Source organism: Hyperolius riggenbachi, chromosome 10 (genome assembly GCF_040937935.1).
Source record: "Hyperolius riggenbachi isolate aHypRig1 chromosome 10, aHypRig1.pri, whole genome shotgun sequence".
NCBI lineage: Eukaryota > Metazoa > Chordata > Amphibia > Anura > Hyperoliidae > Hyperolius > Hyperolius riggenbachi.
In genome coordinates this window covers 85814074-85827174 of record NC_090655.1, presented here as the reverse complement: position 1 = coordinate 85827174, position 13101 = coordinate 85814074, and the positions used below count along the sequence as shown (strand labels likewise).

Genomic DNA, 13101 nt, shown 5'->3' with positions numbered 1-13101 from the left:
CCAATTTACTGCTAAAAATTCTTGATCCAGAAATCCTGAAGCCTTTGCCATCTTCACTTAATTTTTGAAACAGTCAGAATCTAGGTGTGGAATCTCCATCTCTAATAAGGTGGAAAACCTTTGTATCCGTAGCAACAGACTCGGAATCTCCGCTGTCTTCCAGTTTTCGGCAATGAATTGCCTTTTGTCCATTAATATAGAAGCCTTGACCGACCTTGTTTTGGAAAAAATCTACAATATCCAGCCAAAGCCTCTGGCTCACTGGACAATACCACCAAATATGTGCATAATGGTCAATCTTTGACTTGCGTGTCCAACAATCTGAAGAAGCAAAGCAGCCCCATTTATCATTTTTCACATGAGGGGTCCAAATACCAACGCATCAATACCTTGTATTGTAATAACTGTAATTTGGGGTGTTTTATATACTGTACCATATATTTTTCATGGAATAAAGCTATCTTCATCTACTATGTCATTTAAAATATTTCTGAAAGCAGGATTTTAGCCCCTGTAAAGACTGTGTTAGGGCGTGGGCCCACTAGCGGCACTTTCAGATTGCCGGTGATGGGAAAAGCACTGCAGCGGTGGGACCCTGTGGGAGTGGTTCCACTGCAGCGTTGTGATCGCGGAGCAATCACTAAAGAGCTGCCTGGAACATTTTTGCTGTGATCACATTTAAGGCAATTAAGGGTAAACTTGAATTGCACTGAAAATCATGCTACTTTACCACCCAGAAATTGTGAATTATTTTCAAATTGCAAATGCAGCCGCTAGTGGGCCCCGGCCCTTATGCTGGGAACACACGGTGCGATTTCCCATTCGATTTGTTTCTAATCAAGAAAGGAATTGATTTTGTAAAGTTACTATCGGAAAATCGATCCTTTTATCGATTGGGATCAGTTTCAACATGTACACACGGTACAACTTCCTGTCCGATCACCTGTCGATCGGACAGGAAATTGCATCGTGTGTTCCCAGTATTACACACTGTCCCCTTCCTGCCCAATATATGTTACCCCTTGAGAGTTACCATTGTAATGAGACATTCAATGTTATTCATTTCACGTAACAGTGGCTTCATTATTTGGGCTGTTGGTGTTAGTTCGAGTGGGTTCTAGTGCAATAAAACACCAGATTCAACCAGACACTGGAATATCAGGTGGGCGTATGCTTTATGGCTATGGCAAACGGGCGATTCATAACTCAGCAGAAAGATGCCATGGATAGTGCTACAGCATCACTTCTACTGCTCATGAGACCACCGGCCTTTATGTAAAAGCACGCAAATGATTGGAGGTTTTCTTGCTGAATAGGGAATTACCAAGCTCCAACCACACCTCTTAAACTGAAACTCCAGCTTTGATAAAGAATTAGAAGTTCCTCTAATGTAGGTGCAAACACTGCAGGGATTAATGGAAAAAACGATTTCAGTGTGTTTACATATTTTTGCCTTTTGTGCAAACACAGTCCTTCCACCGTGTACTTAAAGGGAACCTGCATTGAGAGGACTATGAAGACTGCCATCTTTATCCTATAGAATAAACCTCCTGTCGCTGCGCCCTCCTGTGTCGTGCCTGGCGCACATATGCGGCACGCGGACGGACTTTGGACACTAGAGAAGGCAAGGCGCAGGGGGATGGGAACTCGCTGCCTCCTGTATCAAAGGCAGTTCCTTTACCACTATGCTATAGCCAGCTCGTGGCTAGATAGAAAAAGTTTCAGAACATGTAAGTCTACCTCTAGAGGGACCTCCATAGGTAGAAGAGAGAATTACAACCCAGTCATTCAGCACATGTATTCTGTTAAAAATCAACTGTGATAGACAACGAAGGAGACAAAAAGCACACGTGAAAAAAGTCACTGTATTTAAACAAGTTTATTGACATTTTCTTTCATTTTATTTTTTTTGCAAAATAAAAAACATAAAATAACCACAAAGATAAAGGCCATAGGCTGTATTAACCAAATGAGCCAGCCACTTGGTTAAAGCAATTGACATTAAAGATTACAACAGGATATTATTGCATATACCCCAGGTGCGTTCATAGAGTTGTAACATTTGGCAAGTTTACAAACTAAGCTTTGGTTGTGAAAAACCAACGGCTAAACGTTATTCCTAAAAGGGTCACAGCAGAAAAGGGTGATTGCAGCAGGCTGTCAGTCCCACCTATTGAGTCAATACATACGGCATTTACATTGACTTAATTTCCCCCAGGTAAGCAATGCCAATGCCTAGCTTATACCGAAGGGAAGTTATTCTGTTATTTTGCTGGTATATTGCAAATGAGCTGTTCTGGTTTATTAGCACCTGAATCTCCAACATTAAACTTCTAACGGCATTGCCAACAATAACCCCTTTAAAAACCTGAATTTCAGTATATGGTACAGTATATATTTATATGGCTTTCTACAGCTCTAGGGTTATGGGAATTATTTCCTGTTAGAAGAGGTTTACAAACGATTTTACCTACTGAAATACTTTTTTTTTTAGTCAAGACTGGAAGTTTTACCCATGAATGAAGTGATCACTTAAAGGGACAATCTATTTTCATTATAGTGGACCTGAATTCTATATTTTTCCAACATCTGTTATCAATAGTAAAATAATTTCTGCCAATTTTCTCCTGTTCTGTTTTTTTTTTTTACACATGGCTTTACGTTTCTATCATGAGAGCATGGAGGGCGCCATAATGAATTCCACAAATTCTCGAAACACTTGTTGCCCTGGAAACCCAAGTGTATATTACACAAACGGTTTTGTCCCCAGATTCTCTTCCTAGGTGCAAGTCCCTTTCTCTGTCTAATGCTACACATCGAAAATGCTGACTCAAAACGACTTATGACAGTTATCCTGACCATCAAAAAACTAAACACCATAGGGTAGGAACTGATAAAAAAAACAGAGAAAGAGAGCTCCCTGCTGCCCAAGCTGAAGCTCCATAGGCTACAGAAAAAGATTGTCTATTCTGAGTCCAGGTCTGCTGCATAAACTTAAAATAACCTACAATGGAGATGTGAGCATTAAAGTCTTTCTTGACAATTCATGGTTTTCAACTTCAGACCAGAAAACAAAAAACGGTTCTCAAACTACATAAACAATTTCAATGCGTCTCAAAATAACTGCAGTCGAAGGGGTCAACAAAGAGGGATTTTGAACCACTTGGACAGGATGCCTCCACTGAAAGGTTTATCAGTTTCTTTTAGTGAAAATGGTGCATCTCTTTAAGCAATTTAACCTCTCTGGAATAAATGCCCGTGTAGTCTCAGAGTGCATGCCCATTAATGAATACCAGTGAACCAAGAATACAAGCTGACCCACATAAAATCCATTTGGATAACACAGAGATTACATGTAAGGAGCTTAAATTCGTGTCTGTGGGTTGCGACACTTTGCCAGCTGACTTCCTGTTCAATATCCTCATTGAAAAAAAAAAAAAATACTGCAGCCAACCTTCTATGAGCCTGAAATGGATTCATTGAGCAGCACAATATATAGTAAACAAGGCCTCACGTTCTGGCAACGTTTAGGGATTGCTTCAGATATGTTTGTGAATGTTGTGAATGGTGACTGAAGAGGCAGCTTGTGTTTTAGGTTTAGTGGCCATTTACGCGGTAATAAGTGAAGGCATTTTCTACATAAAACTGATAACAGGAGCATTTTTAGCGAAACAACTTGTAGGTTATAACAGGGGGCTGAACAATCTTGCCCTGCAATGTTAAATGGCTTCTCTTTCATTGTGGGCTATAACACATCTATGTTACTGGTGGAAGCATTGTTTTGAGACACATCTGCGTCTCTGAACTCTTATGTATAAAGTAAAGGGAGATGATGCTTCTCTTAATTCAGCTGATAACTTGCATGTGGTAAATTAACAAGGCTGGCCTGTCAAACCCACAGCAAAAATAAAACACAAGCCAAGAGAATATACACAGTGCCTCCTATAAAAACATAGATTCATGGCTATGAGGGGATATTTGTGTCCCCGTGCAGATGCACTTATTGTACACACATAGAAGGATTGTCCCCGGGCAGGGATTGGGACCCAATTCCCTAGGTGACAGGGGCGAGGCTACACAGACATGTCGCCAGCCTAGAGGCTAGCGCTGTGCATGTTACTATGGAGGAAGGGGGCATACAACAGAGCAGCACTCTATAGAAGGAAGAGGCACATGACGCAGCAGCTTCTGGCGGGCGGGGTGAGTGAGCGAGAGAACATTGCGTTCATGCATGGTAGACTACAGAGGGCTCTCATACACAATACAGATTCTTGCCAGAGGTAACCTTTATCGGGAGTTTAATCTAGCATGTGTATGTAGCTTTAGCGTAGGTAACCCAGACTGAGATTGGCATTAATGTTGGCTATGGGCCCTTCCCTTTGTGTCTACAGACAATTGAAATCAACAATCTCCGTTTATATTGGAGGTGTTGTGTATCCACTGGCTTCAAGTGAGTCGAATAGGGATCGTTTTTATATGCTTGCCCCACAAGAAAACGTATGACACTCCTTTGCAGGCAGTGGCCTAAAACTCCTACTAGGCACTCTCAATATTAATAAAAAGAGTCTGTCTGCCTCCAAATACTAACAGATGTAAGTGATGGGGCCTAGAGCCGGGGCTTCGGACGTTGGTAGCATTTGATCAGCAGCACGGAAGTAAGTGCAGCAGGTGAGTCATGACTGGGGTGAGCAAAAAAATCCACTTATCCTTTAACTCTTGCTAGTACGAGAATGCTAAAACTGGCCTTGCTTATCCATGTAGTGGGCTAATCAGGCTATTGATTGGCACATCTCGTTAAAATACTTATTACGGGTCAAAGATCAATGTACAAAACTGCAGGCTATCAGCAGAAACACGATCACAATTGATCGTATCTGCCATTGTGTAAGATTTTCTACAGCTGCCTACAGCAGGTCTGGAATCAAACATCATTAATCTGGGAGAAGCGTAAGAATTAGGCAAAACTTGCCTAGGATCAGTCAAAACCGGCAACTAATTCATAACCATAATAAGAGACAGAAAAAGGGACACTAAAACCCAAAATACAAAAAAAAAAACATTAGTAACATTCACAAAGGTGTAAAAAAAATATATAAATATGCATAACTGGGAAGCAGTTTTCCCATGCACACAAAGAGATCAAACACCAACAAAAATAGCATAATCAAATCAATAAAAATAGTTGTAAAGGTGACAAAACAGAGAACTTGTATTAAGGTTTGCTATAATCCATTGTCAGTCACAGTCTTGCTTATGTAAAGCTTTATGGGCCATTAAGTTCCATGTTGCTACATAATAAAAAGGTAGTAGGTAAGATCAACAGCTGCATTATATATTGCACACAGTCATGACAGCAACAGCCCCCCAACACAACTGCTAAAGTGGTGATAATGATAAACTGCCCAAAAAACAGCGCTAATCTCCTCCTGTAATATACACATCATCTTTTTTTTCATAATTAACACTGAAAACGTACACAACAACCAAATTTAAATAAGAAAGAGAAGGTATTTGTAAAGAAATACTGATACACAGAAGTATAGAAATTCACTACGTAACAAAGGGGAGGTTCCTTATTCACATCCTGAAAATAGTGTCTGAATGAAATGTACTCAGATATAGCTTATGTGGCAGTCCAGAAATTCAAATATATGCATATGGTTTAAAGTGAACCCAAAGATGTGATCAGGTTAGAGTGACATGAACTGACACAGCCATAGGGTACTGCCAATAGGCCACGTTTTTCAGCTCCCTTTGTAGGCAGGGGGCATTAGTGTTACTAAGCAATATGCCTACAAAAGCGAAAAACTTGGCAGACCCCCATGGAGTGTTGTAGCCTCTGTGTCATGGCTTACTTGAAGGGAAGCTATAGTATATTCAGTGAGGGGAGGAAGATCTGTATTTCATTGTGATCGTTCTGCCTCGCTAATCAACAACTGCTGAGATAAGACCTCAGCCACTTCATATGCATTCTTTTCGGTGAGTCACGCCTGACCCACCGATTTGCATTGAAAGAGATATAAACAATAAGGCACAACCACCGTCTTAACACTACAAAGCAGAGCCTGCATATGTAATGAGGAAATATGGCTGCCCCTTGCACATAGAGAATTACAAACTATACATACAGAAATTGCTTTTAGAACATTAAAACGCACTGATTACACTATTTACACTGAGTGAAACACGTTCACATGTATAGGTAAAACATCAAAAAAACTATAGATTACCTTTAGATTCTGAATCACTCAGTACTCAGAAGAAGAGCCACTTAGTGAAGTGATCTGATAAGCAGCATGTTCATTGCCCGCTAGCTGAATCAGGGAGATCTATCTTAAAGTCCAGCACAACCCAAAAGTAAACAAGGCAATTTCTAATAGTATTCAGGATATATGGAGCGCATAAAAGCAAAGTAGCGGACGGAGTAAGGTTTTCATGGGCCAAATGCTGTTGCCAGTGCAGTACAGTTTGCTTCCTCTCCGTTTTGCAATTAACTTGAGGGTGGGTCAATCATGTGACTCACTAAGTACAACAGATGAAAACTACTTTTCTCAGTAATCCTACAGTATAGTAGAAACCATGCATCTCCATAAGGAGGCCAGACTTGTAGTCAACAGAAAGAAGGAGGTATACAGTTGCTAATAGGAAGCTAAGAGGCAGGAGAGGTTTTAAGTAGTGATGGTCATGTCTAAGAGAACTCATGAAGAAACAAGTGATCAGATCTCTGATTTGCTAGTCATGATCATGTGCTAAAGCAGGATGTGATCACAGCAAATGAGAGCTTAACGAATCTATCAGCTGATCAAACAAATCACATGTTTCTCCAGGAGTTCTCCGAGACACAACCATCACTAGTTTTAAGCCATATGGGTAGGTATGGGCAAGCAAAGCTGCTCAAAAAGTTTTCCTATATTAAAAGTTCAGCTCCAAAGATACTTCTCATCATTTACATTTCATTACTTTGGGAATTTGCCTGGTTCAGTTTTGGATTTAGTTGACCTTTAAGTATTACATCCAAGGCTTCATATTCCAAGTAAGAGTTGGAAGCATAGCATTTACACATGTAACCCGATTACATGAAACAGTAAGATCTGTGGAACAGCAGCGTATATATTGAAAAACAGCACAGGCAATGGCTAACATCCTTGCTCTTGTTACAGATCACATAGGCTTTCACAGACTGCCCGGGTTCTCTTTAAACCATTTCACATTATCACTTCACCACACTGAAGGTGGAAGAGCACAACTAGTAAATGTGATACAACAATGGAAAGAAGGTTAGTACTTAGCTTAGGTCATAAAGATAGTAACACGTTTTTGTCTGCAGACAGGGTTTAAAAGTTGCCCTGAATATCCCTGTGAAGAGAGCCCTTCCAGTCTAGCGTAGGCATTTCACATAACATGAATATTGAACTATTCAAAGTAAGACAGTATAAAAAAAGCAGTTTCCAATGCAGAGGGAAACCAGATGTTTGCTGGGTTGTAGTGTTCACCTACAGGTTAATAATTCTATCTGGGAGAGACAGAAAAAACCCCACAGATATTTATGTTGGGATTTTGTTTTGTTGCTATTCCTATAAATACGCTATTTCAATTTATTTTCGAACAATAGACATATTGGAGCTCTGATTATTTATATTTTCGTTAAAGAGCAGAACAAAAAAAGATTAAAAAATCAACAAAAATCATACTGTTTGTTGCCAAGCTGTGCCTTTTTGCCAAATCCTTGATCACTTTAAAGCAATGCTTGTTAGAAAGGTAAGGCTGAGCCGTAGCAAATGGATTGGCCATACCGGTAGAATGGGCAAAAGGCTACTCTAGTCTGGTTCTAGGACTAAGCCGCTAAGGCAAATCTTCTTAGCTGCAAACAAGACAAAGCCCATTTCTATATCTTACAAACTCCTACAATCCGATTTTTAGGTCTGTAAGCTATAAAGAGTCAATACCGACATTAGGCTTTCCATTTTTATTTAGCCAGTCCCAAAGAATCCTACTCTTCGGGACTCCCAAGATCAGACTTTTTAGGCGGGCACATTGCTTGAACTGCTGATCGCAAAGAAAGTGCAGACCAATTTTTTTTTACAAAAAAAATAAAATTAAATACCTGAATTTGACTTTTTTCGATTTCCAAAAGCTTGGTTTTAAGCAGTAACACAAGCACATACAGCTTTAAAACATGATTGTCCTAGACAAAGGCTAGCGTAAAAAAAACAACGCTATCCTGTATGCTACACAACCTTGATCCCAACTTTTTAAGAACACAGTACGAGCAAAACAGATGGAGCTTGCGCTGGGCAACATAACGTTATTCTGCGTAAGCGCATGTCCTTGTATTGGCTTATTTGCTCCAGAATTAGAGATCCCTGTATTTAGTGTCATTTACACTCATCTATCCGTCTTACGTAGGTCAACACACAGCTGACCGTACAATTTTTACAGCTTTAAACTTTTACAGTGACGCACGGGGTCTAAGCGGACCCCCCTTCCGGTTGAAAGTAACAAGCTTTTTGACCTGCCTGAAGTGAATTGTGCTTTGATCTTATAAAAAACAATAAATGCACACACGTGGATTGAAATCAGTGCTTCAAAAAGGTTACTACTGTACAGCTTGTTTGAACATTAAGACAATATTCATACACGTGTTGTTTTTCAAGTCGGCAATGAAGGCATTGCTTAGGCAAAGGCCGCGGACGATGAGCTCCAGAAGCACCACTTGCGTTTGGACCTGTGTTTATTAAGGACACTGTCTTCCTTTTCCCTTTCTTTCTTCACTCGTTGGTAGTGGTCTTCTTCTTTCAGGTACCAAACTGGTGGCCATCTATGTCTTTCAAAGTATTCCTGATTTTCTGTTAGAAAAATACAAAGCGTCTTTGAATATATCTTATTTTTAGTTTTCCTTTTAGGAAGACAAATAACAAAATTAGACATGTCCCAGAATGACAGGTGTCAGGAAATGATGATGTGCGTGGTAACATGCTTATGAGGATGGTTGGATCTGTGGAAACCAATTTTCAGAGAAAACCAATGGGGGAAGAACCAGAAAAGTTGGGGGTGAGGGGGGCAAGGCTGCCGCTGCATAAGTTGGGCGCACGAGGGTTGCCGAAAGTAAAAATATAATTCATTTAAATGATTTAACTATTGGCAAACCCGGTACTCATGCTCACTTGAACCTTCCCCCTAGTGCCTAAAATTACACCCACCTAAAACCTAATCTTCCCTCCTAGTGCCTAAAACAAACCACCCACCTAAAGCTTAAGCCTAATCCTAAAGCCCCCTCTAAGTGGCTAAAACAACCCCCCCCCCCCACCTAATCAAACCTAATCACATGAAAGATGATCAGTTACTATGCCTGCAGGCGCCCAACTCACCGCCTGGGTGCCCGATTAGTGATATTTAGCACTGGCGTCAATTAAATGCCTACTAAGCTGTGCGTCCAAATCACTTACTTTGAGGCGGATGAGCATAGAGACATTTTTAATGTCATGTATAATAGAACAAAGCATTGTTATAACAGGAAAAAATTACAGGACAATATTACAGGGGGCCTCTAGTGAGACTAAAACCAATAGCAAGCATCCATACAACAGCAGACACTATCACCAGGGCAACCAGTTTCCAGAGATCCTTGCATCTAGTTTGGCAACAGAACGCATTCTGACTTCTGGGTATGCAAGGTGATGTACAAAGCATGTAGTAATGGGTTTGTATGGAAGCTATGAAAAACTACCTACCAGCAGATTTTCCTTTGATGTCTTTGCGGAACTTGGAGCAGACACTGTTATAATTGGTGCAGATGTGATGTAGGCACCAGGCAGCCAACTGATGTGCATTGTGGAACTGGAAGAGAAATATGCAATTCTGTTACTACTAAATCCACAGGTAAATTCAATCACATTTTGCATGAGTCACTGAACCAGACATGATGGGATCAGATTAAAGGAAGTAGGAAGTGAAGGAAAAACATGGAGGCAGCCATCTTTATTCCCTTTTACAGTTGCCTTGCAAATCATGAAGTTTTAGTAGTTTCTGAGTCACAGGCATGTACTCAGACCTTAGTCAGATTATCTGATCTGTATACTTGCTCTAGGTCAAAAAGCATCAGAGGCGGGAGACTGGCCCAGCATGTAGTGTTCTTTAACCACTTCATCCCAAAGCGGTTTTTACACAGACAAGAGCGATTTTCACCTTTCAGTGCTCATCCCTTTCGTTTGCCAATAGCTTAATTACTACTAATCACAATGAAATGATTCACCACCAATTAGGCTTTTTGGGGTTGATATTTGTTTTCAGTAATTACTTTATTTTCTATGCATTTTAAAGGGAAAAACAAGGAAAAAATGAAAAAAAATACACAATTTCTCCAATTTCATCCCCTATAGTTTTAATATATACACTGCTACTGTACATAAAACCCACACATTGTATTTGCCTATTTATCCTGGTTATCAAAATATTTTAATTGTGTCCCTAGTACAAAGTATGGTGACAATATAGTATCTGGAAATAAAGGTGTATTTTTTCTATAGTGTTTCTTTTTTCCACTAATCCCACGTGCACGCGCGCGGGAACGCACGTGTACGCGCAGGAGCGTGCACGCGCACAGCGGCAGCAGCACTGGTTGACTTATAAAAACGTCCTGGAGCCGTTAAGAGGCTCTAGCAGGACGTTTTTTATAAGTCTACTTGTTAAGTGGTTAAAAGAAGATTAACATGGCAGCCTCCATATGCAGAACTGTGCGTTTCAAAATCTGAACTGACTGCATTATTTGTGCTGAGTAAAACATTTTCTCTAATGTGCAAAATTCAATTTAGCCTAAAAAAAAGGCTCTAGCAGCTGCTTAATTAACTATCTGCCAGCTAACTGATCAGGAGCTGCAGGCCTTGATACGATCAGTTTCTTTAACCTCCCTGGCGGTAAGCCCGAGCTGAGCTCGGGCTATGCCGCGCAGGGGGAGATCTCAGCCCCTGGTGGGGCGATTTTCATTCTGTAAATTGCTGTGCGCGCAGCCAGCACTTTGCTAGCCGCGCGCACAGCTTGATCGCCGCCGCTCTGCGGCGATCGGCCGCACGCAGCGGCTGAAGAGGCCCCCCCCCCGCCAGAGCCCTGCGCTGCCCGGATCAATGAGTTCCGGGCAGCGCTATGGGCTGGATCGGGTGTGCCTGACGTCAGGACGTCGGCTGACGTCCATGACGTCATCCCGATCGTCGCCATGACGACAGGAGAAGCCAAACAGGGGAACGCGTTATATACGCGTTCCCCTGTTTGCTATAGATGCCGGCGACGATCGGACTAGAGGGCCACATGCGCCCTTTAGTGGTGTTGCATGTAGCTACCACTCTGGTAGCTTTACATGAAACATTAAAAAAAAAATAAAAAAAAATTGGAATTCTGCAATTTTTGCTGAAATAATTAACCGCCAAGGAGGTTAATGATGTAGCATATTTTTTTTTCCTCATCACTACTCATGTGAGGATTGGAAGTGCCAGAGTCACTTTAAAGAGAAACTGTGGTGAAAATAGCGTAATGAACAAAATTGCTTATTATTTTTTGGATATTCATTTAGTCAGTGTTTGCCCACTGTAAGATTTTTCCTCACCCCGATTTACGGTGTGAAATGTATCACTGATGGCGACATCTTTAGTCCTGTCAGATGCAGCTCTGAGGAATGTGTGTTCCTCAGAATTCCAAACCCAGTAAAAATAATGCCTGGTCTCCCAGAATGCTCTGGGAGGAGAATTCTTTATAGTTAAACAGCCTAGGCTAAACATCCTTTGGAGGGTGGGGCTACATACCAATATACAGCAATATATAGATGTAGGAAGTGTTTCTGATGCTGAAACCAGGAAAATTACCATAAAAGTGGGTATCCTGAATAATTTCCTGCAGTTTACTATATGCCACTACAGTTGTATTCCTGTCACTGAGTATAACAGCTGCTAAACCGCCGCTATCCCGCGGCAAAACGTGGGGTTAATACCCCCCAAATCCCCCTGCAAAATCCACAACTTTCTTGGTCGTGGATTTTGCTGCTCCTGGAGGCAGAGCTTTCAGCTGTAGCTCCGCCTCCATGTGCGTCAATCGACGCGTGGATCTCCGCCTCTCCCCGCCCCTCTCTGTGAAGGAAGATTGAGAGGGCCAAGGAGAGGCGGCGATCAGCCGAGATTGACGCGCTGAGAGGCAGAGCTACAGCCATTAGCTCTGCCTCATTCAGGAAGCGCTCCCCGGGCACCACGGAGGGGATTTGGGGGATATAGACCCTTCGTTTTGCCGCGGGATAGCGGCGGTTTAGCAGCTGCTATGGTGATGGACAGGAATACAAGTTAAAAAATAGAATTTATCTTCGCTTCAGAGTCTCTTTAAATAGCATGCAGAGTTCATGTTTAGTTATACCCAAAGCCGATTTCTAAAATTCTTACGCAAAATTAAAATAATTATGAAATTCAAACCAGCATTTTTGTAACATTAGAAAGGCTGATTAAAGTGCACATTGTATAAAGGACCACTGTTACAAAAAATTGTAAAATTTAAAATTCACGTGTATGTATAGAAAGTACATTCTGCCTGGAGTAAAATGCACTATTACATTTATTTTTTCTGACATTGCTGTCACTTACAATAGGTTGTAAAAGTCTGACAGGTTTTGGACTAGTTCATCTCCACATGGGGAATTCTCAGGGTTTTCTTAATTGTTAAAAGCATTTCATGAATGGTAGATGCAAAGCCCAACTGCCAAAATAGTGTGCAACGAGTAGGGAAGTTGGCTGGTATGTTTATACAGATCCTTTCCAGGGAGTGCCTTTTTAAAAAATAGAAGAAATACTGAGAACGCCCTCCCCCCCAAAAGGAGATGTTCTAGTCCAAAACCTGTTAGATTTTTACTGCCTACTGTAGAAGACAGAAACATGGGAGAAACGTAAGTTTTACCTTCTTTTACTCTTGGGGAATATACTTCTTATAAATGTGCATTTTAAATTGTAAGATTTTTTATGGGACAGTGGTCCTTTAAAAATACACGGCCCTTGAGCGAAGACAGGCAGTAAAGTGTGCTCTGCTGAATATCTGCATGTGTCTTCTGATGAACAATTTCATGACTGTCTGATT

General features: G+C 41.1%; 1 protein-coding gene across 4 annotated transcripts in view; it reads right to left on the bottom strand.

Annotated features, from left to right (window-relative positions):
• Window positions 1–1864: 1864 nt before the first annotated feature.
• Window positions 1865–13101, bottom strand: part of RHOBTB1 (Rho related BTB domain containing 1) — a 127573-nt gene continuing 116336 nt past the window's right edge. For all 4 annotated transcript variants that reach the window (XM_068257860.1, XM_068257862.1, XM_068257861.1 and 1 more), the window contains 2 exons: window positions 9732–9837; window positions 1865–8846 (listed from right to left, as the gene is read on the bottom strand). In XM_068257860.1, the coding sequence (XP_068113961.1) occupies window positions 8674–8846; window positions 9732–9837 (279 nt within the window). In that variant the 3' untranslated portion in view covers window positions 1865–8673. The remainder of the gene's footprint in view (window positions 8847–9731; window positions 9838–13101) is intronic.